Source organism: Microcebus murinus, chromosome 3, assembly GCF_040939455.1.
Source record: "Microcebus murinus isolate Inina chromosome 3, M.murinus_Inina_mat1.0, whole genome shotgun sequence".
Lineage (NCBI taxonomy): Eukaryota > Metazoa > Chordata > Mammalia > Primates > Cheirogaleidae > Microcebus > Microcebus murinus.
The window spans coordinates 38504320-38531854 of NC_134106.1; the positions used below are offsets into that span (position 1 = coordinate 38504320).

Genomic DNA, 27535 nt, shown 5'->3' on the forward strand with positions numbered 1-27535 from the left:
TTGCATTTGGACTGTGGCTCTCTTCCTGCCCACTGAGTGTCAGGAACGGGTTTGCCTGTGGACTGGGCCCCTGCCTAGAGAGAGGGGTTGAAAGGTGGAGTGCTGCAGCAGCACCCACAAGTGAGTATTGGGAGAACACTGCTTGGTGGATGAGGCCGGGGGTCCTGGGTAGGGACAGGGCCTGGGGGCATGGGCCAGAGCAAGGGGCACTGGGGTATGCCACTGCTCTCCGTCCACCTGCCCCTGTGGCAGCACCCCTCATTTTTCCTCAGCTCAGAATTGCACTTACATAAGCCTCTATTTTAAGCAGTGCCATGAAAGGAAAACCTTTCCGGAGCTGGGTGCTGAGGGTGTCGGGGCTGAGGATGCTGCGAATGCAGGAACTAAGGTGGCATGAGCTTGCAAATTGTTCCAAGAGCTGTAAATACCCAGAGCCCTTTCGTGGGGCTGAGGGAATTCCTCGCCCCCCGGCCCATCTGTGCCACTTTCCATTTCTGGTCCCACAGCCGTCTCTGAGGAGGGCCCTGGGCTTGCCAGTTTCTCCTCCACTCACGGAGGGTGTGCCAGCTAGCTCGGGCCGCGGCAGCGAGGCGGGCCAGGTCCTGGCGGGGACGGGGGGGAGCGGGTGCAGAAGCCTGACAGATGGGAGAGGCTGGGAAGTCCAGCCGAGGGTCCCCCTGCTAGGCATTTGTCTTCCCAAACCTCCCCTTTCCCCATCACTTCGGCCACCTCCCGGAGCATCTTGAAGTCACAGCATGATCTACTTGGCTCTGTGCTGGGCAGGGTCTTGTCAAGGCTCAGGGAGAATTCAGAACACAGACAGGGGGAGGCCCCAGCCCTCCAGGGGCCAGGAAATGAGAGGAAGCCTCCTAAGGAACTGGAGACAGAGGCGACCACACAAGCAAAGGTGGAGAGGCGGGGAGGATGCGCCGTGCTGGGGGCAGGGACAGGGACAGGAAGGTCTTGAAGGCACCAGCCAGCTGGGGGTAGTGGGGATGGAACTTGACAGAAGCCAGGCAGACAGCTCACAGTGGCATGGGCAGCGTCTTCCTGCCTCCAGCAAACAGGAAGCCCCTCTAGTCCTGTGATAGTGCTCATTTGCCAGGAGCGGCCAGGGCCAGGGCAGTGGTTTGCACCCCTTTGAGGAGTCCTGAACCCCTTTGAGGAGCTGAGGAAAGCTGAGGACCCCTCCTCAGAAAAATGCACTGCACAAGTAAGTCGGCTTTAATTCCTTCTCTCCAGGCCCAGGAGAAGGTGTCATGGTAGCCTGGGAGTAAGGGTGTTCCACCTCCGAGCAGCTGGGCCCAGAGAGGTGCAGACACAGCCTGGCACCAGCCCAGCATCCAGGGAGCTGCTTTCCCAGCCTGGCTCTTCCACGGACCAGCAAGGTGCGCCCAGGCGTGGGCTTACAGGCAGGGAGAGTTCCTCATGCAGGAGGCTCCATGGGCTGGAGACCCTGAGTTACACCCACCATGTGCTTGGTGCAGCAGGAGACTGTTCTGGAAGGCACTCCACCTCCCTTGGGAGCCCTGCACACCTAAGCGTCTGCCTGTTGTTCCAGGCGGCCCCCAGGAGTGGCCAGACTTGCCTTTGCCAAAAGCCTGAGGAGGAAATCAGGGTTCTGTCCCTGTGATTGTGCCCAAAAGGCCTTCCAGAAGGTGAAGCTGGGCCGTATAAATATATCTAGTGCTTCAACCTGCAGGAATAACGGATGCGTTCTGCGGCGTGATTTAGGTCGTTCCTTCTCTCGGTCTCCATGCGGCAATTGCATTGGCTGCGTTGCTAGGTAACCAGCATGACAAAAAATAAAAGAGCCAGCTCCTCTGACTGCTGAGTCCTCAGATGGCTCCTTAAATAGCAGCGTTTTTTTGGTCTGCGTGGGGGTGGGGTGGAAAGGGAGGAGGGGGACGTGCAGGGTCGGAGTTAGAGAATCTTGCATGGCGAAGGGGAAGTAGGATCCAGAGGTCAGCTGTTCCGGGAAGGAGGCCGAGGAGAAGCCTGCGGCTTGCTGGGTGTGGTTGGAGGGGCTTGGAGGAGGTGGATGGCCTGACAGTGCCTTTGAGCACCTCACGCAGCCTCCCTGGCTCCAGCCCACACCCCGTGCAGTCTCCTGTCCTTGGCCTCCTGCCCTCTAGTTTCCTGAGAGAGCCATGGGGGACGGTGGCCTTGGTCTTCTCTCCCAACCTTTGTGTGGGCCCTTTGAGGCAAAGGCCATGGCCTCCTGCCCCTTCCTCCGGTGACTGCACAACCCCTAGCCCAGGACTGGGCCCAGAGCAGACCCTTGGCAAGGGCACCTGCAGTTGGCCTGGTGAGTCTGAGCCGGAGCCCAGGGAAATCTATCACGTCTGGGTTGAGAAAACTCTTCCTTAGATGGCAGGGAAAGGAGGGGGCCGGGTGGAGAGAGGCAGGGGGGCCGGGGTGGACACAGGCCAGTGGATCCTAGTGTGCCTCTGCCTGTCACTCACCCCCCCAGACAGGCGAGCCTCTGGATCCTCCGTTTCCTCAGTGGTACCTCCAAGTTGCTGGGAGGGTGACAGCTAAGTAATGGTGGGGAGGTTGCGCCATGGTAAGGCCCAGTGCGTGGGAATTGTCAGTTACACACACATGCAGCTGCCTACCTGAGGTCACATGGGTACAAGGGTGCCCACACTGGGAGGGTTATGCCGGGTTTGAAGGACTCAGAAGGTTCCAGCCCTGTGTGTGTGTGTGTGTGTGTGTGTGTGTGTGTGTGTGTAGCAGGGAAACAGGCCTCCTCTGGCCAACGCAGTCACCGTAGAGGCAGTATAGAGTAGTGATTAGAGCTATCGTGTGTGTTCAAACCCCAGCGCAGCCACTTACTGGGCTATGTGACACCTTGTCCATAAAGTAGGGTCCTAGCACCTACCTCATGGGAGTGTTGTAGAAGAAAATTAGATGACAATATTTACAAAGCACTTAGAACAGGAGTCAGACCCTTTTTCTGTAAAGGATCAGATAGTAGACGTTTTTGACTTTGCAGGCCAAACAGTCTAACGCAACTATCCCACTGGCATTGTATCGTGAAAACAGCCGTAGACAACATGGACGAATGAGCACGGCTGTGTTCCAGTAACATGTTACTTATAAGAACAGGCAGCAGGTCATATCTGGCCTGTGGGCCATTTTGCTGACCCCTGGCTTATGCCTGGCCCTGGGTGCTCCTCTCCTGCCCCCACCCCACACTTGGCCGTCCTCAGCAGGTCCAGTCTGAGCCCCTGGAGCCTTGAGGACCCCCTGATTCCTGTCTCCAGGTTCTGTCCAGCTCCACCAGCTGGGACATCTCCGCTCCCCCTGCCAGCCTTCATACGTCCCTTCAACCCCTGCCGTGGCCCTGCCTCCGAGTCCCCATTAGAGAGCCCCTTTCTGCCTCCAAGATTTCTGTGGTTCTTTAAAACCCTTTTGGAAAGCTTCCATCTTTTGTCATGTCAGCTGTTGTCACGTCACCTAAGGGCAAGGGGTCACAGCCTCTGTTCTCCAGATGGGGAAACTGAGGCCCTGGGAGGGACTTGCCTGCCAGCTCGGCCTGGGCTCCTCCCACTGGGCCTCTGCCTGACTCGGGGGAAGAGGAGCCCAGAGCAGGGCCTGGGTGTCTGGGGGATCCCCACGCTGTAGGCAGGAGGCCCGTAGTCTGCAGAGGCCCAGGGCTGTGAGAGACGCTGTATCCTGCTTTATCTTCTGCAGTCGGCCTACGCCGTGTCGCTGCTGCGGGAGTGTGCGAAGCTGCGGCCCTCGGACCCCACCGTGCCCCTGATGGCCGCCAAGGTCTGCATCGGGTCCCTGCACTGGGTGAGTGCGCTGCGGGGCCTCCTGTGGGAGGGTGGCGGCAGGTGGGGTGAGCTGGGCCGTGCCCGTCTTGGCGTCTGTGAGTGGGGGGTGGAGGAGCTTCGAGCCAGAGGGGCCTGGGGCAGGGAGCAAGGCTCTGAGACACTGCCGGCCTCGGACTCCTGTGGCAGGCCCCTGACTCGGGATGGTGTCTGGTTTGCAGTTCAGCCTAGAAGTGTGGTCTCTGGAGAGTCAGGTGTAGGGGAAGTGAGGGGCCCTGCAGCAGGGTAGTGGGCTAGACCGTGGAGTCATTTCAGGGACTTCAGGTGTCCTGACATCCAGTCTGCAGGGGGCATGATTTTGAGTGCACAGAGCCCGGGGCATGATTTTGAGTGCACAGAGCCCGCTATGGGCAGAATGAGAAGGCGGCTCTTCTGTCTTCTCTCCTTTCTCTTGGCTGCAGCCCCCTGGCACTGCCCTGTGTCCCACTGCCGGCCTACTGCTCCCTGCTGGGGCAGCTGGCTGTTAGGAGGCTGCAGCTCAAGGGGTGCCTCTCTGCCACTGCAGCCGTGACTGCGGGCTCCCCAAGACCCCCAGGAGATCAGCAGCTTGGAGCAGTGGCGGAGCACAGGGCCAGGAGCCCCGGGCCCAAGGCCTCGCCTCAATCCTCCCTCAGGTCTGTTCGGCAGCTGCTCCAGGACCGTGGGGGCCCTTGGGCCTACGGCACTAGGCCCCAGGGGTGTGCCTCTGCCCCGGTATCTCCTCTAACCGGGGGCTCACTTCTAGACAGTCTTGGCTTTCCTAAGTCCTAGTCAGCCTCCTGATGTCAAGGTGTTCCTGTTTGTACCCTTTCAAGTAGCACGGAACACACGCATCATCCCTCCCACATGTGGGCCATCAGTCCCTACTCCACACCCATCGGTTCCCTCATCCACCCTCTGGGCCCAGGGTCTCCCAAAGTGGGCGTTGCACCTGGAGACGGCCCGTTCTGTCTTCCTGTTGACCTGACAACCCCAGCTCACCCCTCATCATTGTGCCAGGCTCTGGGTGCATACAGCAGGTGCTTCATAATTAGCAGCCTTTGTAACTTCCTGCCACTCTCCTCTCCTTGGGCATGCAACAGATAAATCACACACCCTAGGAGGGCATCATTTCCATGTTCTAACCCTTCTTCCTGAGGACTGCAGACTGGCCCCATCCATCTCCTGGCTCCCCTCCTGGCCGACCTAGCAGGCCTTGCCTTCTCTCTGCTGCAGGGACTGACTCCCTAGCACAAGTAGGGTGAGTGAAACAGCACCTTTCCCTTTGTCTAGCTGGTACTCAGACCTCCTCCCCACTGTGGATGGTCGGGAGGAGGAGAAAGCATGGTTTCTGGTCCCAGGGCAGAGGAGTTTTGGTATTCTCCAGGTTGGGGAGAATTTCAGCAGACCAATCTTGTAATGGGCTCTAGGCTTTTGGACAGGGCAGCGGGCAGTGTGATGGGTGATTAAGAGCTTCACTGCCACTCCCCAGTGGTCTTGAACCTCACCGTGCCTCAGTTTCCTCATCTGTAAAATGGAAACAATAAGTCCCTTCCTCTGGCGTGGAATAAATGACAAAGTATAGAGAAGGCTGGAGGGTCAGGGAGGCTTCATGGAGAAGGAGAAGGCCTTGGACTGGGCTCAAAGGGCAGGGGAAGGCCAGGCGAGGTGGCTCACGCCTGTAATCCTAGCACTCTGGGAGGCCGAGGTAGACGGATCATTTGAGCTCAGAATTCAAGACCAGCCTGAGCGAGAGTGAGACCCCATCTCTGCCAAAAAAATAGAAAGAAATTAGCTGGACAACTAAAAAACAAATATATATATATATATAAATAAAATAAGCCGGGCATGGTGGCGCATGCCTATAGTCCCAGCTACTGGGGAGGCTGAGGCAGGAGAATCACTTGAGCCCAGGAGTTTGAGGTTGCTGTGAGCTAGGCTGATGCCACAGCACTCTAACCCGGGCAACAGAGTGAGACTCTGTCTCAAAAAAAGGGGGAGGGGGGCAGGGGAGCACGTCGCATGCTGGCAGCAGGCCCTTCCATCACAGCTTGCATTCCTCAGCCCTGTACCGGGGAACCCTCTTGCTCCCCAAGTGGGCTTCTTGCTCCCTAGAGATAGGGTGCCCTCGGGAGCAAGCGCTCGGGTGTGAGTGGCATGTGGCTGCTGAGTGCACGCAGCAGGGTGGTGGTAGGAGCTGGGGCCTGCAGAGGGGTGGGCTCCCCAATCCCAGCTCAGACCCCTGCTTGCTTCTGGGGCTTTGGAGGAGGCCCTCAAGCTCATCACTGGGATGAAGCCCAAAATACCCATCTCTTTGGGGGTGGACGGGGGAGGGCATCTGTGCGCCTGGAGGCTGCCAGCTCTGAGGTAGCTATGGGTCCACCCAGCCAACGGCCGTCTTTGCCAGGAAGCCCTAAATTTAGGTCTTCCCACTATGGAGGAGCTGTTTCCCTCAGCAGCATAATTACAGTAATTATGTGCATTCAGATTACATGGTAATAAAATTAGGATCAAATCAGTCCAAATTGAAATCAGATGAGTTAGGAGCAAAGTAATCAATGACAACATAAATAGAAAAGCCCAAAAGGAAACTTAAGCATGCAGACTTGTCATCAGAATCTGGGAGAAGGGTGAGCTGTTTAACTTCAGCTGAGCAGCATATTTGGGTTTCGGGGCCGGTTTGAGCCAGAGTTTAAGTCAGGCACAGGTTAGGGCGAGATCCTGCTGCCAGGCCGGGGTGGGCTTCTGGCAGCCTTCCCTGATCTGGAAGCCTCACCCTTGTGCCTCCTAAAGCCCCATTTATACCTGCTTGGACATGGATTGTGGCACATTGTGACCATCTGTGTTTCTCAAGGGCAGGAATGGTCTCTGTCTCTTCCTTGAAACCCCAGCTGGGAGTTCAGCACCGGGTGCTTATTGGATGGAGCCTACTGGCTGATGGGCATATGCATCTGGCAGTGGGCTCTGCCTCATGTGGTACACGCCTTCCCTGCTAGCTGGGGAGCTCCTTCACTTACCTTGTTGTGCGCTCTGATCCCCCACCCCCACAAGAAGCCTGCACGTTGTGGGCATTATTAGCAACTGAGAAAGTGGCGCATGCCCCAGCCAGCCAGGAAGAGACAGGGTGGGAGATCTGCTTTCGTTCCGGGGTTCTCCCTGTGCTCTGCAGCTACTTCTCGCTCCCTGGGTTGGCACCGGGCAGAGAGCAGGCTGTGGGGTAGCCAAGGGCAGCCTGTTCTCCAGGGAGGCCAGGAGAGGGACAGCCCAGTACTCTCTGTCCCCGAGGCCCATAGCAGAAAGAATGGGTCTGACTAGTGGGCCGGGGGTGTTAGTGCATGAGACAGGGCACAGATCCTGAAAGGCGTCTGACACCTCCTCCATCTCCTGCCTTTGCAACTACTCTAGCTCAGGTCAGCCCCTAGCAGGCCCAGCCATCGCCCAGCTAAGCCCCATGAGCAGGGGACAGAAATCTGGAGGTGGACAAATTGGCCTGGGTTGCAGGAAGGGAGGCTGAAACTGGGACATTTGAAAAACGAGTTGTGCTGGGTGAAACCAGACTGGGTGGCCACATGCCCAGAGGCAGAGCACCTGCTGTCCCTGCATCCTGTCCTCATGCCCAAAGCCACTATGTGACACCTCAGGCTGGGTCTGGGCCTGAGAGCAAGGTTGCCCCTGGGTGGAGGCCTGGCAGAGGGACTTGCATGGTCACGTGCTGGCTGACTCCTGGGGGTTTGGGGCAGGGTGCGAGTAGCTGAGCAGGGTTGGCTTTGGGGTAGAGGGCCCTGGTCCCGGGGCTTAGCCTGAGGCTCTCTTGGGTGGGGGAGGGTTTCCCAGGCTCTGACCCAGTGACGTCAGTGCCGAAACCAGAGAGGCCTGCATGGCAGCCTCTTGCCTTGGCATGGCCAGCTCCTGCCAGGGCCCCCATTTTTGCAGCAGGAGGAAAGGGAGATGTAAATATTTTTTAGTGTCCCTCCAAACACAATTGTTTAAGGTTCATTGTATTTAAAAAGTTGAAACCTTTATAGGAGGCAAGGAGGATAGAGTGTACATGGGTCATGTGTCACACAGAGGCATGTGACATGGAAAAGTGGGGTATGCTCATCTTTGGAAAGGTCTGTGATGCTGTCTCTCACCTCATTCTGTGCTGGGAGTTGGGGTCAGCAGGAGGTAGTGGGAAGAGCACAGGCTTTGTAGACAGATCACTGCCCACCGACTTACTAGCTGTGTGACTTTGCAGGAGTAACTTACCCTCTCTGTGCCTGAGTTTCCTCATCTGTAAAATAGAAACAATCACATCCACCATTGCATGGTGCCTGTGAACATCAGAGGAGTGCCCCCGCTTAGCATGTTGTAGGCACCGGGTAAATGGTAGCTGTCACTGTTATTGCCCTTTCAAAATAGCAGGCACTCAGAAAGGACATGCTTTTATGTTTTTGCCTTCATTTTTCAAATTCAGGGATGGGCAGAGCCAGAAAGATGGACTAAGTGAGGTAGGGGAGAAAGAACGCCAGCCCTCATGCCACCAGCTTGTAGAAATTAGAAAGAATGCCTCCTCCTCCCAGGAAGAAACAAGTGGATTTTCAGTTGAGCAGCTAACAATAGGTGCTGGGCTCCATGGGAAGGGACTAAGGAGAAATTGGAGGTGCTCTTTAAACCAAACTCTGCAGGCTCAGAAATGAACTTTCTCCAGTTCCCAGGAAGAGAGGAAGAGGGTGGCAATTCCGAGGGTAAGACCTTTGGCTCATGCAGGGCGAGCGCTGCAGCCTTTGAGATGGCAGCAGCCCCGGGCGCCCGCAGTGTGCGAGCGAGGAGCCAGCCTGCGTGGGGACTGAATTAGGGAAACTGGAGAGAGATACGAGCTTGTGAAGCCACGGGAAATTTTTCCTTATGTAACGCAAAAACAAAGGATCAAAGCATTACACCCTTCAATGCATCCTTTTTTCCAAAAGGTCAGAGAGAAGAAAAATGAAAAACTATAGAGGGTAGCTGTGGATCAGGCAGATTTAGAGTCAGGAGACCTGGGTTGGAAGCACAGTTCTCAGGTGGGTGACCTTGGGTAGGTCACTTCAGCTCCCTATGCCTCGGAATCTTTGGCTGTGAAACACCTGTGCTGTCAGGTAGCTGTGGCACCGTGAAAATGCCAGGGGAGCTCTCGATCACTCTAGATTTGCAGAGGAGCATCTTCACCTGGGATTTTGTGGCACAGTTACAAGGCTGCCCTCGGTAAAGAGGGTATTAAAGAGCATCATCGGGGAGGAGGAAGGTTGGAAAGAACTCTGAAACACCCCCACCCTCCAAGGATGTTGAGCAAAGAGGGCCCAGTGCTGTAACCTGAGCTTGCTGCAGAGGCAGCAGCCCAGACTACAGAGCCGACAGCTGTTAACTTGGAAGCCGCACGGAGGAAGCGTCTGGATCCTGGAGAGGACACGCGAGGTGCTAGGCGGGAGGAAGGTGGCTAGGGCGGTTGCAGAAGGGCAGGCGCTGGGTTTCTCAGCAGCCGTCTGATTAGTGCAGTGTTTCCACATCGCAGGTGGGGGCCCATCAGTGGGTTGTGAAATAGAATCTTTTTTAAAAATTGAAATAGGCTATCAGAGAATAGGATAGAAAATATCCAGTGGTAGGAGTGAGTCTCGTGACAGTGGGTAGGTGCAGTGGTTATGTGTATGTGTGTCCTGGACCCTGGATAGGGGCTGGAAGCTTGAACAATCTGGCACAGCGGAGACACCAGCTTGTCCTTGTACACAGTTGCTCCTTCTGAGAGACAGAAGGCAGGCAGTAAGTGTCCCCTCTCAGGATTCCAGAGGGTCTTTGGTGCCACCTCCTAATTTGTCAGTGAAATCATATAGCTACAGGGGACAGGGGCTCTACTCAGATGACACTTGTCACATTAGGCTGAGACTTTAAAAAAACCCTGGAAGATTAAACTAATTACACATACACACACACACACACACACACATACTCTGTGTATATGAGTTATAATTTATATATAAGAGTATATATATATATACATATATATATAATAGTTTCCATTTTTTTTCAAGCTGTGGGCATTCACCATGTCTCACCTCTCTCAGTCCTCCCAGCAACCTCATAAGGGAGACACTGAAGTTATCCCCATTTTACACAAGAGGAGAAGCAGGCACAGCAAACGAAATGACTTGCCCAAGCTTAGTGAGTGACCAGACCAGGTTTGGGGCCCAGGCAGTCTCACCCCAGAGCTGTGTTCTTAGCTGCCCGGCTGCCTGGCCTCTCTGCATGAAGAGCTTGTTGGTGGGTGTGGGGCTGATTCTGGAGTTGGGTGGCATTATAATACTTTGGAACAGAGGTAGCAAAGTGAAATTCTCAAGGGCTTTAGGATTTCCACTCTTGTCTTAGATAAAGAGGAATGGTGCATTACAAAGTTATTTATTTGTTTGTTTTTGCTGTGATAGCATCCTTCTTTTTTGCTCGCTACTTAGGACACCCATTTTATTAATACCATATGTTCTTGTGTTGTCTGTTGTTACTTAATAGAATTGATAATGCTTTTTTTTTTCCTTCATGATCACTGTAATGACTCCACATGCAAAAAGCCTGCTTTGTGGTATGGTAATAGGAATCAAAATGGTGTTAGCTATATAGGGAAATTGACCCTTGTGATTTTGATTTGAGGCAAATACTGACACCATGCTTAGAGACCATTTTAAACTATGCGAATACTGCTATCAAACACTGGCCACAGAAGGCTATTGATCTGGAGGTCAAAGTGGATCACAAGTCTGACAAACTAAGGATGTATGTTTTCACTTTTTAAAGCTAAAGGATGACGAACTCTGTTAATCCAAAAGATGATGTATATGAACTGGAGGGTAACTTTTTCCTCTTGCTATATTTGCTGAGCCTTGTTCCTGTCACCCTCTCTGCATAGGTTGCAGGAGGTAGCTGGCATCTGCTGAGTAGAAGGACATGGTCATGGGAAAAGTATATATACATGGAGTGCAGTGGGGGCTGGATTCTTTTTTTAAACTTGTGCTTGGTGATTTATAAGAAAGCTCGCTCCTGTTTGAATGGAGCATAATGCCTGAGACAGTGTGTGAGATGAGCCAGACCAGCAACGGCATATTAGGAAGGAAAGAAGGTGCTTTTCGCTTACTTTGGCCTCCCTCCTTGCCTCCTGTCCCAACTCTGCCCTGAGGCTTCCTTGGATAGCCCCAGTCCTGTAACTGCCTCTCTTGGAGCGCAGTGGCCGTGCCTTAATTAAGAGCCTTAATTAAGAGCCTGTATGGTTTGTGCCTCCAGCACAGAGCCTGGAGAGGGAGGAGTGAGGGTGGAGAGGGTCCAACCCCCCAGTTTGCAGATGAAGACCCTCCGGACACAGAAACTGAGTGACTTGCTCCCATGGCTGTCGGGTGCTAAGCCAGGATTGGAGCCTGTGTCTGGGGCTTGTCTTCCAGTGCTGTCCTCTAACATGGCTCTGACTGCAGGCCCTGACAGCCCCTTGAGTCCTGCTGGGCCAGGTGGTCCAGGAGACAGGTCTTAGCATCTATGGCCAGCTGAGGCTGAGCAGCAGGCAGCTGCGAGGTTTCCCCGGCCGCAGCCTTCCCAAGTCCCGGGTCCTTGGGCCTGATGGTGCCAAAGGCAGAACCCAGCTCCCTGACTCCTCCTCCTTCCAGTGACAGTGACTCCCCCCCACCCACCCACCCACAGCTGGAGTCAGGGAGGGTGGGCGGGCAGCCCCTCCCGCCATCTCTCTCTGGCCATCACGTAGTCCACTAGGCTCCTCTGGGTATATTATCCCCTCTCTGCACCATGGGTTCTCTGCTCCCTCAATCCCTTTGTTTGCACATAGCTCACCCTGGCTGCACCCAAACGGTGGACTCAGCCCAGCTCGCCTCCCCACGGCTCCGGGCCTCTGTCTCAGGATCTCAGTTCCTGACGCCAGGGAGACTCCTGCTCCCTCCACCCCTACAGCTGCGGTCAGGCCCCAAGATGCCGAGAGCTGTGTCTCTCCTGCCTGGGGTGGGCCGGGGGGTTTGGCGCCAGAAGCCAACTTGAATTTCATTCCCCAGTTGACTGACTGTGTGAGCCTCTGATGGGGGAGACGTCCGTGGTTAGGGGCTTTGATGTCAGGGTGGCACTGGAGGGTTTGGGGGGGATGCATTCAGATCCTTGCTGCGGGCTGGAGTTGATCTTTGTGATGGAGGAAGCATCCCTGCCCTTGCTGGAAACTGGAGTTCTCAGTGACATGAACTTGGCATGCTGCCATGCCAGGCACATGGGCAGATGACATTTCCAGGGTCGGGTGGAAGGGAGAGGGCTTTTCTTAAAGACACTTGTGCTGCGAATGGGCACAGCTGAGGCCCCCGCCTGTCCTCTGCACCCAGAGCCGGAAATGTCACCTGCTGTGGGTGCCCCATAGTGTTCATGAGATCTGCCTCGTGTGTGCCCCTCTCTCCATGTCCCGTGTTATGTGTGATGATGTGTGCACACATGACCCGCACCAGTTGGTCCTTTTCCAACTGGAACAATCTCTCCTCCTGCTCTGGGACAAAAACAGCCCAGGGCCTTTTTCCCTTGAAGTTTGAGCTCCTTGTCTCAGGGAGGGAGCGAGCTTTCAGACAGAGCAAGAGTGGCAGCCTGCCCGCTCACGGGGCTGGCGATGTCCTGCAAGGTACGTGTTCCCGAGACCCAGCCCCAGAGCCCTGCCCACCCCCAGGCCTGGCTCCCCTCCTTGCTAAGCAGGGCAGGCACAGACACAGACACGGGCCCCTAGAGATGCAGTGAGAGGGACGAGCTGGCACACACAGGCCTGGTCTTGAGTTTGTGTTCTGAGCAGAACAAGCTTTGGGAAGCTGGGCTCTCTGGGGCAAAGGAAGCTTCTCCCTGTGCCCTTGAGCACAAGGCCCCTCAGTGTGTGAATACGTCTAGGGAGTCACTCACTGGTCGAGGAGACACTCTGATCCTTTTGCTCAGTGGTTGTGTGGTCTTGGGCAAGCCACCTGGCCTCTCTGGTCATGCCGTCCACATGCAAGCAATCGCAGTTCTTGTCTGCACTGCCCAGCAGTGATCGCGAGCTGCCTGCCATGCTGAGGACAGCAGAGCCTCCCCGCCCCGTGACCTCTGCCTCTCCTCTTTGCAGCTGGAGGAGGCGGAGCGCTTTGCCATGATGGTGATCGGCCTCGGGGAGGAAGCTGGGGAGTTCCTCCCCAAGGGCTACCTGGCGCTGGGTCTCACCTACAGCCTGCAGGCCACCGACGGTGAGTGCCATGGGAGGCCCCTGCATGGGGGGGTGGCCTGGGCTTCCTAACTCCCCCCACCAATGCCCCCCCCACCAGGCCCCAGTAGCACCATGCACTCCTCTGGGATAGACAGCCACGCGTGTGTGCACATACACACACATGCATACACTCCCTCACTCATTTCCACTTTCAGACATTCCCTTCTCTCTCCTCTTCATGGACCCAGTTCTTCCCACCCCTCCAGACCAGCCTCTGCTCCAGCAAAGCTCGGCTGACCTCCTCTTTGGAACTCTGGCGCTTTCTGTCTATAATGCACCATCAGCCCTCAACCCCACGGTGTCTTCATTCTGGTTCTCATAGTCCTGCCTTTGTCCTCAGCACTGCCGTGATCTTCTAGAGTCTTTTAAATTCTCCTTGACACATGGCATGGGGCTGGGAAAACAGCAGGTGCTTAATAACTGCTTGTGCTTGGCTGATGGATTCTACTCCTTCCTGCCCCAAGCCTGACTTTCTTTCCCCAGCCCTGTTCCCCCACCACCCATGAGGCAGCCCCCCTACTTTTGTATCCTTACAGCTTGAGGGATGGAGAGCAGTGAGCCCCCCACCTGGACCAGACCTGGAATAGTAATCAGCCCGTGCCCATGTCCCCCAAATGCCAGCCCCTGGGAGTGGGGCTGTGTGCAGGGAGTTTGCTTTGCCTCAGGCCTCAGGGCCCTGCACAGCGTGACCTGTGCAAAGGCGGGAGGAAGCCATATGAGAGCACCTGGTGTAGTGCCAGCTCTTCGTCACTGGGCCTTCAGTGAGGCCTACCTGGGGAACACCTGGGTCTCTACACACCACTCGAGTGCCTTGGTCAAAGTCTCCTGTGAATAAAACACCTTCCTTGTGCCTTTAACCGTCTGCAAACAGCAGTTACTTTCTAAGCTGGAAGCTCTGACAACCGTCAATGCCTGGTCCTCACTGCAGATTCTGATCTGGTCTGGGGTTGGGTTCTGGACACAATCACGTTGAAGCTTCCCAGGAAGTTCAGTGGCAGCCAAAGCTAAGAACGCCGCACTGCTGTGTTTAAAGTAGGATGCAACTTACCAGAAAGGTGCCTGGTTTGGGTTAAAGCAACTAGCCTTGGCCCAGGAAGGCACATGGCTAGACAGAGGTGGTGGCCTTTCTCTCGAGGCTTCAGCCTCCTGAGTGGGACACCTATGTTGTGGAATGCTTGTAGGCTTGGGCCTTTGGAAGGGTCGGCTTGGCCCAGGTGGCGGGGGAGGCAACGGGGTGGAAGCAACCTGCAGGCCAGGGACTGTGCAGGGAGGCCCAGGCTGCTGGAGCTGAGGCTTGCCAGATGGGGCCCTGGAGGGGCCTCTCCCCGCAGAGTTTGTGCGTCCGGGAATGGGGCACCTTCAGCCACCGCTTAAGGCTTGGCCTCTGTCCTGTCTCCTGCAGCCACCCTAAAGTCCAAGCAAGATGAACTGCACCGGAAGGCACTGGAGACGCTGGAGAGGTACGAATCCCGTTCTCGGCAGAGGTTCCTCCTGCCTGTGGTGGCATGAGGTGGCATATTCACATGCTTTATCTCACCAGACCCTGTGATGTGGAAGAGCAGAGGTTTCTATCTCTGTTTTATGGATCTGGAAACTGCACACAGCAAGCAGGGCAGGATTTTGGGGTTGGGCTGGCAGATGAGCCCTGCGCTCAGCTCTGGGCCTCTGGCCTTCCACACTGGTGGAGCCCCCTGTCGGCAAGGAGCTGGGGCCTCTGCAGCCACCCAGCTCAGCCCTTACCCTCCTGGGCTCAGGACCTTAAGATGGGCACAGTAATCCTTTGCTATTGTGACAATTACACAAGATACAGCAGGAACAGCACCTGGCACAGTGTTCATGTAGCAGAGTCTCAGGAATGGTGTTTGATTCCCCTCCCCAGCCACCCCCAGCCCTTACAGAGGTTTCCTGGCAGCTGGGGTCAGGGAGGGAGGGAGAGGCAGGGAAGTCCTCCCCAAACGGGCTGCCCACTCCCCAGGCCCATCCCAGGCTTCTCCCTCTGAGCCCCGATGTGGTCGTGCTGCGGGTTGGGCCTGGTCCTGACTCCTTGTGCCAGCCTCGTTGGAGCGTGTGTCACTCTAGCCCATCTGGGGTGGGTTGTCTCCAGCCCAGGGTGGGGAGATTCCAGTCCTGGCGGCCCCTGGGCACCAGGGTGTGGAGGCCTTCCCTCCCACCAGCCCTGGCGCCTCATTCCCAGCCTCCACCCTCAGGGAGGTGTTAGCCTCTGTCCTACATCGTCCTCCTCCCCCCTCCCCTACTCCTACCCTCCTTCGGGGTCTGCCACCTCCAGGCTGCCCTCCCAGATTGCCTCCAGCTCAGCTAGTGCCAGCCCTCCAAGGGCCACTGTCCTTGCCTCGGGCTGCCCATGGGCCTCCCTGAGCCTTCCTCTTCCAGCCGGGCGCCCCTCCAAGGCAGGGCCTGGCAGAATCCCGCAGAGCACTGCCCCAGAGCGCCCAGGCGGGGCTGGCGTGCTTGAGGGTCACACACTGGTTGCTCAGCCCTCGGTGACTGACGTCTCACTTCCTCTTCCCACACAGAGCCCAGCAGCTGGCGCCCGGTGACCCCCAGGTCATCCTCTATGTCTCCTTGCAGCTGGCCCTCGTGCGACAGGTGGGTTGTCACCGTTCCTAACCCCCAGGTCCCTGGGACTGTGGAGCTCCTCCTGCCAACTCTGCTTTCCAACTGTGTGACCCTTTGCAAGTGACTTAACTGCTCTGAGTGTGTTTCCTTGTCTGTCACATGAGGAGCCCAGTGAGGAGAAGTCGGTGACGTGGGCAAAGCCCCTGGCAGGCGCACCGGAAGGGACTGCTCTCTGCCCTCACTCCCCCAGAGCATGTCAGTCTCCTGAGAAGTTGACAAGTGACCAAAGCAAGCGTTTGTCTGTGTCCCACCTCCCCAGGGTCTTGGGGAGCAGAGTGATTGGCACATGGAGCTGTTGCTGGGTGGGCTTCCTGTGTGACCCCAAAACTTTTCTCTGACCCTGTGGACACCACCACCAGGCTCAGCCTCCAGGCCTCCCATCCACTGACCACCTTCGCCCACTAGGACCACCACTCCCCGACGGGGGCAGCAGAGCCACCTTATTCCCAAGTGGTGCAGCCGAGAGGAGGCAGGTGTTTCCAGTCCCCTCAGAGCCCCCACCCCAGTCCCCTCAGAGTCTCCTCTGCTTTCACATGGCGCCTCGGCCTGCAGGTGGGTGCTCTGGGCACCTGCGCAGCCTCTGGAGGAGGACCTCTCAGGTGGCCTTGACCCGGTGGCACTGATGCCAGCGACCCCACTGACCATTCACCCGGGGCCTGCAGACCAGCCTTTGGCCCTGCGGCATGGCTCTCCTCACCTGCACCATGCAGGGGGCCGAGCTCCGGGCTGGTGGAGGGAAGCCCACGTGCTCATAGTCGGTGCAGCGCAGCCCTGTCTACCAGGGGTGCTGTTGTGCCCCCTGCTAGCCAGGGGAAGCCCCCCCCCTTCTGAGGAGGGGGCCACAGTGCTCTCATTTTATACCTGAGGAAACCCAGGCTTCTGATCCGCAGCCCACCCAGCCCAGGAAGGAAAACGCTCACCTGACCCTTCTGACCATGGGCCCTTGCGCCCTGCTCACCTGCCAGGAGGCCGGTGTCTCTGGTCAGGGTCGGCGCTCGGCCTCGCATTCCTCCTCCCCTTAACTCAGTGAGCTGCCCCCTCCTGCCTCCAGGGCTCCTGGCTTCTCCCTCTGCTGCCTGGCTCACCTTCCCCTCTCGCCCCGCGCCGGCCTGGCTCTGCTTCCCACCACAGGTCACACTCAGAGGACCTCGCCCTCTCGCCCTGTTCCTAGACCTTGTTCTGTCCCCACCTGACCTGTCACTTTGCGTCTGAGTCATTCTGTCTCCCTCTCTAGGTCCTCTGTCTCAGCCGTTTTCTCCCCAGCATTCCAGCTGTCGTTCCCGCTGTCGCTGGCTGCTTCTCCCCTTCCCCCACCACCCCTCCTGCACCTCCAGGCTGCACACCACCCACCCACCCCACTATGCCGCAGCCTGACCCCTTGGTCCCTCTGTGTCCAGGAGCACCACTGCTCCCAGGAGCACCAACCGAAAGATACCTGAGACCGCTTTATTTTTAGCCCTCTGTGAAAGAACCGGTGCCTTTCTTGCCAATCAAGTTAATGATATACCTTTGGTGATGCATTTTTTAACCTGTTTAATTATTCACCCATCCCTGATGAATAGTGTCCATCCTCCCAGAGAGATGGCTGGGCCGGCCAGTGGAGCCTGGTGCCTGGTTTCCTTAGAGATTCAGATCCTGGTGGCCTCCAAGGACTGAGGATCCCCTGAATGGACTCTAAGCTAGAGTCCTCACCTGCTAGGTCTCTGAGGTCCCCCCAGCCCACCGATCCTGCCCAGAGCACGTCTGGCTGCCCCGTGCGTGACAGCTGTGGGTTTGGAAACCTAGCCCGGGTGGCAATGGGGCAGAATCACCAGGCGGAATCACCAGGGCAGGGGCAGTGTATGGATCAGTCACACGTCAGGCGGTGTTTCCCATCACTGCGTGGACAGGTTCTGAAAAGAGGGCCTGGTCAGCTCTAGGTCTGCAAGGAGCAGATTGTCTCCTAGAAGGCCAGGCCTCCCCGCCCTCCTCCCTCCAGCCTGCTTCAGGGTCCTCTCTCAGCCCCTCCCTGTCCACACCCGGTCACAGCCTCCACACCTGTCAGGGGCCAGGTGATTGAGGGGAGGCGCGGAGGAGACTGGCCTTTCTGCAGGGCGCAGAGCCTCAAGCCAAGGCTGCCCTATGATGAAGCAGCATGTGGGTGGGGGAGACAGCCATCCTGGGGAATGTGTGTGGGGAATGGGCCAGGCTGGAGGTGCCAGGAGTCACTGAACCCACAGCACAGGCAGAGGCTGGCCTTGACTGGGGCTTTGAGGCCTGTGGTTGCTCACAGAAGAGCACTGGCTGGGAACACCTGCTCCCTGCTAACTCCTAACTGGCTCTGCAGTGCGGGACCTCGTAGGGTGAGGACGTTTGAAAAGACAGAAGGGGTAGAAGATACACAAGCATTGTCATCTGCACCTAGATGAGTTTTTGTAACCCCCAGGAGGTGAAGCATGCACTTAATTTGCAGATAAGGGAGCTGAATTCAGAAAGGCAGGAGCGCTGGGGACAAAGACTGGGGAGCAGCAGAGCCGACTAGAACCCAGCTCTGTGAATTCACAAACACAGAGCCCTGCCTGGCCACGACTGGCAGCATTAGTCAGTTCAGACGGCAGCCAGCGGGAAAGCGCTGCCCAGGCATGGATGGCTCAGGGGTGCCTACCAGGGCGCAGGGGCCGGGGCTCTGGTGTGTTTGGTGGAGAAGAGATTACTGAATCAGGGCAGAGGGCTGCCTTGCAGGCCCCATGGGACTGCAGGACTCTGTCAGGAGGTATTGCAGTAGCCAGGACCCACCAGCCTCTTTTGAAGAAGAGTGTTTACACTGGTGACTGCCAAAATTCTCTCTCCTCCTTAATGCTTGTGCAAACTTTTCTCCAACCCTGGCAGGGCTATGCAGGTTTGGGCACAGGGGGTGAGGAGCTTTGCTCTCTGAGAGTAGTGACCTCCCTACTGAGCAGTAGGCGGGTGGAGATGCTAAGAGATGGAATTGGAGGCAAGGAGAGAGGCATCAAGTGCCTCTCACATCTAGGGGAATCTCGGGACCCTTCCTGGGGGGTGTGCTAAGAATGGTCTCTTCAGGGAAAGGGAGCTCCTTGAACCATCCACATCCCCCCGAGTCCAGCTCTGGCAGAGGCCCACCCTGCCGGGTGACGGGCAGCTGGGCAGGCCTGGAGCAGTCTCCCTGCAGTATGTGCTGGGGAGTCGAGTGACCCTGTAACTACTTACAGATGGGCTTCAGCCACAGCTGCAAGTCACCAGTGCCCTCAGCATCGAGACCAGTTGGGTGTTGGGAGTCCCACCTGGTGGTTTTGGTGAGCTCTGTAGAAGGAGCCCTTCCCTGCTCTACCTGCTTCTCCTGGACTCACCTGCTGGGCTGGTGGAGCAGTTGGGGCCTGCCCTCTTTCACACAGGGCTCTGAGAAGGAAGGCAGCAAACCCAAGCCCGTGAAAGTTGGGGCCCATGGTGGCCCCTGGTCTCCCCCCTGCTGTGAACTCTGCCCACCGGGAAGGAAAGCTTTCCTCTGGCCTCATCCTACCTGTACAGAACCAGGCTTAATTTGTTGAATTGAAAACAAAACACAGGACTAGAATCTGGACAGGCCCCCACTGTGCCCACATTAGTGGCCAGTCTCCTCCTTTTCGGGGCACTTGGCCTCTGCATGCCTCCCTGCCTATGGTCAAGTTGCACCCCCTGCTCAGAGCACCCCATTTTCGTCTTTCCCTTCCCTCCAGGCCCATCAACAGAACTCCAGGAAAGTGTTTCCACCTCTCCCAGTGGTTCCCACTCCTTGAGTTTAGGAAGTGCTTCCTGATATCCGCCCCAGTACTTCGTGATGCTCTGTGGACCTGTTCCTCTCTTTTTGAGCGGGATAGTAGACCCCTCTTTGCCAGGCTGTCTGGGGATGTGCTTTGGTGCAGCAGCAACCCTGCCCCAGTGCCCAGGGCAGGGCAAGTTGAGCCTTGGCACCCTCATCGGCCGGCACCTGGCTTCTGGGTCCCAGGGCAGCGTGTGCCTGAGGAGGGCGCTGAGCTGGCGTGTTCCTTTGGCAGATCTCCAGCGCCATGGAGCAGCTGCAGGAGGCCCTGAAGGTGTGCAGGGATGATGCCCACGCCCTCCACCTGCTGGCACTGCTCTTCTCTGCCCAGAAGCACTACCAGCATGCCCTGGACATCATCGACATGGCCATCAATGAGCACCCCGAGAACTTCAAGTGAGTGCCATGGGGACACTCGGGCTGGGGAGAGGGGCTGGCCACCACTGCAGGCACACTCCCTGGGTGGAGAGACAAGGGGTGAGGACCTGTAGGGTTGGCAGACAGCTGTGATGTTCTGCACCAGGAGGTGCTGGGTGGGGAGTGAGGAGCCTGGCCTGCAGGGGGTGGTGGACTGCAGGAGGGGCTGACCTGAGTGCACATGTGCTGGCTGCTTCCACCGCCCTGGGCTCTGCATGAGCCCTAGGAGGACACCAACTTGTGTAACTTAGTCATAGCTCTGACACAGGCAGCCAAAGGTGAGGCGCTAACATGGGCTGAGCTGGCCGAGGCCAAGGGACCATCCCCTGCATCCAGACTGGTAACTGCCTCCTCTTTGCTGGCAATTGAGGGTTGGGGGTTATTTCCCTCCAGGGTGGTCCTGCTCCTCACAGCCCGACATGCCCTGTTTACTGCGTCAGCCAGATGCCCCTCTTCTCAGAGCAGGATTCAAGTTGTGCTTGGCCCAGGTGTCAGTGGGTGGGGCAGGACCTGTACACAGAGGACCTGCTGCCACCGTTCCAGCACACTAAGTACAAGGCCACGCTGGGCCAGCCCAGGCAGGAGGGTGCATTGCTCAGTGGGAGGGAACTAGTGGGCGGTCGCCTTTTGATTTCTGTCCTCCTCCCCTCCGGGGCAGGTGACACTGGATGTAGCAGGTTTTGTGTCTCAAAATCCTGCAATCCCAAGTGAAGGGCCCTTAGGCACCCCACACCCGTCATTCTACCTTGGGGTCTGAAGGAAAACCCCATTTAGAACCAGCCCAAGGCTGTCCCACTGAAGACAGCAAGAAAGAAGCTGGGGTCCTGGTTACCCGGAGAGGTGACTCATGCTGGCAGTGTAAACAGGCTCACAAAGAATTAGGGAAAATTGGTGGGTGCCCTGGTGGCAATGGATGACAGAGGGGAGCTGCAGTTGTCCCTGGCCAGGGAGGTTCCCTTCACCGAGGGAACCTGGGCTTGGGAACCACGTCCGTCCCTAGCCCATCAGAGACAGGGCTGACCACAGGGGCCTGGCTCGTGTCTACCTGTGCCCTTGGCCTTTTTCAGAGGATCTGTAGGCGATTTAGCTTGTGGCCTTTGCCAGGGTGCTAAGGACTGCTGTGGATGGTGGCTTCCTCCTCGCCAAGGCTAAAGAAAGGTGCTTTAGGAGTGGCAGAGTTTGCTAAATGTAAACTCCATGACTCGCCTCTCTGAAGAAGGGAGCCCCTGGGACTCGTGCTGAGGGCGGGCGTTCGTCCTGCCGGGCAGCCTGGTCCTCAGCCCAGGGCCCTGGGCCCCCCTGCTTACCCTAGCCCAGGCTGACCCTCCCACCTCCCTGGCCCAGGTGGGTCCCCACCGCTCACAGCCAGGTGTAAGCAGAGTGCACAGGCAACTGGACATAGCCCATCCTCTGGATCTTCCAGAGACTTCCCTGATCCTGACCTTAGACCCAGCATTTAAGAGGCTGTTAAAACGGGAATAATTTTACTTAGAAAGGCAGGTAGCTTACGAAATCCTAAAACACAGAGAAAACTGTGTGTGTGGATAAGGGGTTACATACCTTGTCTCATCCATCCCATGTGCAGTACAGCAGTAAGGGTGGTAACATTTTATCTTACTTTAATTGCTGATGAAAATGCACAAAAGACGAAGGTTCTCCACCCTGGTGCCAGGACCTCGCTTCCCCACTCCACCTTCGAGCCTGCCTGGAGGGTGTGGCCGCCTGCTGCTGGCGTGCGTGCCTGTGCGTGTGCGTGTGTGCGCGCACATGCTCTTGTCAGTTACACTTCCGTGGAAGCAAACCGTCCATCAGAGACGCAGTGGTCCGACGGAAAGGCTCAGAATCCGAGGGTGGGGAGCGGGGAGCTCGTCGGCCACCCTGGGTCTCCGTGCGTGTCACAGAAGGTGCAAGAGGCTCAGCTCGGCACCAGACGTGGTTTCATCAGCAAGTTCTTTTCCACTGAAATCTCACGTGGGAACTGAGAACGTGAAGCAGGTGGGAGCAGAGCTGTTCTGATGGGCAAAGGAAGGACGTTCCCACCTGGCCCCTTGGCCCGTCCTCGGACCCGCGTCCAGTTGAGGGGGCCTTTCCCTTCTAGCACGTGGCATCGTACTGATCAGTGTCCCTTCCTCACTTCTTCACGTTCTCAGTCTCCACGTGAGATTTCAGGAAAAGGACTTGCTGATGAAACCACGTCTGGTGCCGAGCTGAGCCTCTTGTGCCTTCTGTGACACGCACAGAGACCCAGGGTGGCCGAGGAGCTCCCCGCTCCCCACCCTCGGATTCTGAGCCTTTCTGTCGGACCACTGCGTCTCCAATGGACGGTTTGCTTTCTACCAGCTGACGCGCTGCCCGGGCCAGGTGTGGGGAGAAAGGCTGGTTCCCTCCCAGGGATCTGCAGCCCAAGCTGTGTGAGGCGTGGTGGGGAGTGTGGTCTGTCCAGTGCATGGGGCCAGCCTCGGGCTCCCCGTCAGCTTCCCTGACTCACCCCAGGAGTGCCCCCATCTTCCCAGGCTCTCCGGCAACTAGGAAGCCGTCCCTGTCCACGTGGACCGTGTGTGTCCCAGCTGCCACCCCGCTCCCATGGGCACACCACACCCTCCCCGCCTCCCACCCTCATTCTGGTGCTGACTGCTTCACCAGGAAATGCTCCGCTCACTGACAGTGTTTTGGGGCGGGCGGGGGTCCTCACCTTGAAGTTGGTGACTTCCCCAGAGGCACGTGGGTGGACATCTGGGCCTCCAAGGCCCCTGGACCTGAAATGTGACATTCTGTGTGTGCGTGCACATATCCACGGAGAAAGCTTTCAGCACGTTCTCAGAGAGGCCTGATCCCCACAAAGGTTGAGGAGCCCTGGTGCAGATTGTGCTGTTTGTCAATGTGCAGGGTAAAGTGTCCCTGTCTCGGGTGCCTCCCCGAGGCTAGCAAGGAGCTGCCTGGAAAACAGTGTCCCCACTTCTGCAGTCAGGAGCCTTAAAGGGGCAGCCTCTGCCGTGGGAACGCCTCCCCGTGCAGACAGGGCAGAGCAGCTGCAGGGGCTTCCGGAGCCCTGGAGGACGTGGGGCCGGCAGCACAGCGTCCGCTCCGAGGTCAGAAGGAAAGCATTCGAGTCCCATCCCCTGAGGGATTCTGAGGGATTGTTTCCTGTCACTGTAGAGTGCTGTGCTGCAGAGCATCTGGGGACCCGAGCACCCCATCCCCAGTAGTGCTTCACTCCTCCCAGTCTGCTTGTCCAGGGGGCAGGGGGCGGGAAGCGGATGGGGACCATGAGGAGCTCTGTTTCGATCTGAGCTGTCGCTAGAAGGCTACAAAACTACCCAGAAAAAACACAAGGGCCTCTGGCCTCCGGATTTATAAATCTCTGTTGTTTAAAGCAAAAAATATATCTGCATATTGCTTGAGTGGGGGCTGGGGAATCCATCCTCCACTCAGCTCTGGTGAGTGGCCGTAGGGTATGACCATGTCTCTTTGCAAATAAGTCAGTTCTGTTCTCCGCAGATAAAACTCTGGAGTACAGAAACCCAGGGATTAGCAGGAAATGTCATTGAGTGCATACGGGTCAGGGATCACTGAAAAATGTCATTGCTCTTCGATTGACACTGTGTCCTCCTTCCCCAGCTGCTCCCTGCACTGGTGACAAGCCGTGTGTGGCTCCAGCTGTTGCCAAGGCAGTTAATTAAACAACCGGTCCAGTAAATATCACTGCAGCGAAACCACAAAAACCAAACCCCCTTTGCCTTGACCTCATTGACCCAGCGAGGTCCGTATGTAAAGGACACTTAAAGGCCCCTCGCCAAGGGCCATGCAACTGAGGCCTGACAGAGGCCTTTCCTTCTGCAGACGCCACCAGTGCCTGGGATCCCAGAGCCTGCCTCAGTGAAAGAAGCCGCAGGCCAGTGTCGGGGGGTGGCTTTGCCCGTGTCACCGCTTTGGGAGGCCTGCCACAGGGGAGGAAGATGGTGGGTGGAGGGAGCCCTGTCCACATAGCTGGCTCCTGCCCTCGAGTTATGTCTGTCACTGACCCATGCCGCCCGCACAGCGTGCCCCTCCTCTCCTTGCCTCTGCGTCCTCGTCTGCCCCGTGCCCACCTGCTTTCGAGGTCTGTTGTGAGACTCGGACGAGAGAAGGTCACACAGCCGATGGAAGGCAGTGTGCAAGGTGGCAGTGTGGCAGGGCAGGCTGTAACCTGGGCCTGAGGGCGGCAGTGTGTGGAGTAGGTGGCCAGATGGGGCCCTGAGCAGAGGCGGGGAGGAAGCTCTGGGAAGAGGTTTTTACGCTCTTTAACTGCACAAGAGGTCACAGTTCCCATACAGGAGCCTCTAGCCTCCCGGAGAAAAACCCATCTTCGTGGAGTCAAACTTGTGAAAAGCATTCTGAATTCAGGGATGAGAAAGCAAAGCAAAGAGGATCTTGACGTCTGTGCAGAGGGATGACCTTTAGTTCATGGAGCTCAGGTTTAAAAAGGCAAAAACGTGATGAGGCAGAGAGGTGACGGCCCCGCAGGGACAGTGTGAACCTCGCACAGTGGGAACCAGACACCCCGAGCAGCTTCCTGAAATCTTGTGGGCTTCTGACTAAGCCCTGGACACATGTGCTGGCCGAGCTGTCCCTGGCCAGCCGGCCAGGAGGGCCTGCAGGGGCTTCAGCGGGTGGCAAGCTCCCTGTTCCGGCCTGGGTTCTGGGCCAAGCCGCGGAATGTGAGATGTCCCGTGCAAGCTTGGAGACGCCTTTGCTGTCCTTTCTTCTCGTTTGGGGTATGGGAGGCAGCTGGGAGGCCCAACCAGGGAGAGGGAGGGGCAGGGGACTGGGTCGAGGGGAACAGGCCACTTTGATAAGTGTCCTTCCTGGAGCCAGGGCTCCGTGGGGCGATGGTTTTAGGTAACAGATTCCTTGGGCCTTAGTCAGGCCTGGTGTAGTGAAGGTCACCATGGTAACCAAACAAAGTTCCTGGCTAATAATGGGAGCTTTCCAATAACCAGCCTGTCACTCGGTGTTCCCGCCCAGGCCTGGCGGCCGGCCAGGCTGGTTTTGAAAGCCCAGGCCATACATAGGTCGGTGGAGGAGCAAATGGTTTCCCCTTCCTGTCTCCACTGTGGGCAAGGTCGCTGCCTCCCACCCCTGGAACCCCCGTTGGTCAGGATGGCCCCCAGGAGTTTCTGCTGGCCCAGCACTGGCCCTAGAGCACTTGGGAAGTCCTGGGGGAAGGCTCGTGGGGGCCTGGAGGCACCCAGCAGCACAGGAACAATATGGCCCTCTCTGCAAGCCAGAGCTTGCATGAGTAAACAAATGGGACGGCCACAGCCATCTGCCCCAGAAGACCTAGACTGTTTTGGAAAATGTTTGAGCTGATAACTAGGCGTTAGCTCGGGCCAGACCTTGACTGAATCCAGTGGAGGCTAAAGTTGGACCTTAAGGGCACCTCTGCGATCTACCTTCTTTCCAGGTGGCATGTGATACATTTCTAGGGGTGCATTCCCCTGAGCAGAAGAGGTCTGTTAACATTTCTAACTTAAACCCAGTGTGTTTATTTGATTTTTCTTATTAGGGACTTGCAGCACATCAAAGGATGCCTAGAATACCAACACTCCAGGGAGGGGGTTGGAATCAAAGGTATTAACACAAACATAGTTTATCACTTTGCTGGGTTCGTTCAACATGCTTGGCTACCACAGTCCCCTAGGAGGACACCAGATCGGGTAAACTCTCAGGCCATGTGGCTGGGGGAGGTGTTAAGCCAGTTGTAATCACTGGCAGCATCAGCTCCTTCCCCAAAGGTCAGTTCCTCATCAGCTAAGCTGGGTTGACATTCAGCATTTCCCTTCTTTGGTCGTCCCATGAGACGCTCTGTGATCTCACTCTGTGTGACATGTACCGGTTGTTAAGATGTGGTCCTCAGGCTCTGCTTACCTTCAAACCTAGGGGGTCGATGTTGTCTCTCTGGGGAAGAGAGGAAGGAGGAAGGGAGCACAGATATTTGCAGGTTTTTCCAAAAGGAGTTCCTCATTTGTCTTCAAAGGTGGTTCTAGCCCTTTGCTTCCTTGTTGATGTCCCTGCTTACAGCATGGGCTGGGGACAGGCACTGTGGCCCAGCACCTGATCTCTGAGGCAGGGGTGGCCCAGCCCCAGAGGAGGCTGCCCCGGGGAGATGGCCCATGCCAAGAGGCAGGGCTGACCTCCCCTCTGCAGGGGCAGTCCTCAGGTCCCTGGGGGTCTGCGCACCGGGTAGAGAGACCAATACGTTCACTCCTTTGTGTCTCACACCAGGCCAGAAACCTACCTTTGTTCCACCTACAGGCTTTCTTTGGGAAGTTTTTCCACCCCAAAATGGTTATGAAAAAGGCTCGGTGTGGTTTATATTTAAGTCTTTGAAGATCATGAATTTGCGTTTGGAGAGTCGTGTTGAGGTAACTGGGGGTGGCTGCAGTGACAGAAGCCAAGGCCTAGAGTCCCGTAGGGTTAGCACAGGACAGATAAGAACGCCAGTCACAGGCTGGGCCCGTGGCTGTCACCAGGTGGGGCGGGGCCTTTCAGGGAAGGAGGAGCTAACTTCAGGAAGCAGAAGCATTAGGGCTGTTGATTTTGTCAAAGCTTCAAAGTCAGATACATTAAATGAATTCATTAAGAGGCATAAGGTCATTGTGAGCCTTCAAAGATGAGGTGATATGGTCAGTGTAATCCTCCAAACCCAAGGAAAAGTAACTGGGCTCAGGGTTAAGAAGAACTGCTAGAAAGGGTCCCCTCCGTGTTGGGGGTTAGTCTCTGGCAAGGCAGTAAAGCTGGCAGTGACGACGGCCCTCCCCCTTTCAGGGAGGTCACTCCTGTTACAGTCCCTTTAAAAATGTGTGTGAATTTAAACATTTAGTTGCTCTGATGGCAACTTTCCCAGAGTCTGGAGACCTGTGTTGCCCTGCGTGGCCCTGATATCCTGACCAGCATCTGGGTGACAACACCTGAGTGGGGGGCAGGGGTGTAATAATAACGGCAGCAGTGCACCCCGGGCCCACTCTGTGCCTGGCACTGCTATGAGCACTTCCCTGCATTAACTCTGCAGTCCTGTCCGCAACCCTGGGAGGGATAGGAACTGTCAGTGTTCCCATTTTACAGATGAGGAAGCAGAGGCACAGAAGGGCCAAGGGATGGGGGGACAGGCTGGCTCCTGCTGGGAGGGGCTGTTCCTTCCACTCTGCCTGCCCTGTGGGTGGGGTCTCCTTCCCACTCCAGGCCTAGGGGGTGCCCTCCTCTCCTCTTTGGTATCCAAATCCTACCTGTCCTCGGTCTACTTTGTCCTGGAAGCCCCTGCACTTTCAAGCTGAACCACTGAACTGAGTGCCTGGTTTTGTTCTGTTGTTTCCTAATTGCCTCTGCATTGTTTGAATTTGGAAGCCCCTTTGGGGCAGAGACTGTGGCCTCTCCGCTACCATCGTCCCCCCACTGGTCACCTGGCACACCCCGGGAGACCCTCAGACTGGTAGAGCTGTTCTGTTTTTTGGAAGGCATGAGGATTTGGCATCTCACAGCCGCAGGGTGATCTCACACCCCTCACCCTGCTTTTTGTTGTTTGGTTTGATTTGTTTTTTGGTCTTTACAACACTCCTGTTTTCAAAGTGAAGAAACTAATGGGAAAGT

At 56.7% G+C, this 27535-nt stretch overlaps 1 protein-coding gene across 4 annotated transcripts in view; it reads left to right on the plus strand.

The window, feature by feature from the left end:
* TTC7A (tetratricopeptide repeat domain 7A) overlaps window positions 1-27535 on the plus strand; it is a 127690-nt gene that overhangs the window by 56706 nt on the left and 43449 nt on the right. For all 4 annotated transcript variants that reach the window (XM_076000720.1, XM_012755756.2, XM_076000721.1 and 1 more), the window contains 5 exons: window positions 3700-3804; window positions 12922-13039; window positions 14462-14519; window positions 15594-15666; window positions 19728-19888. In XM_076000720.1, the coding sequence (XP_075856835.1) occupies window positions 3700-3804; window positions 12922-13039; window positions 14462-14519; window positions 15594-15666; window positions 19728-19888 (515 nt within the window). The remainder of the gene's footprint in view (window positions 1-3699; window positions 3805-12921; window positions 13040-14461; window positions 14520-15593; window positions 15667-19727; window positions 19889-27535) is intronic.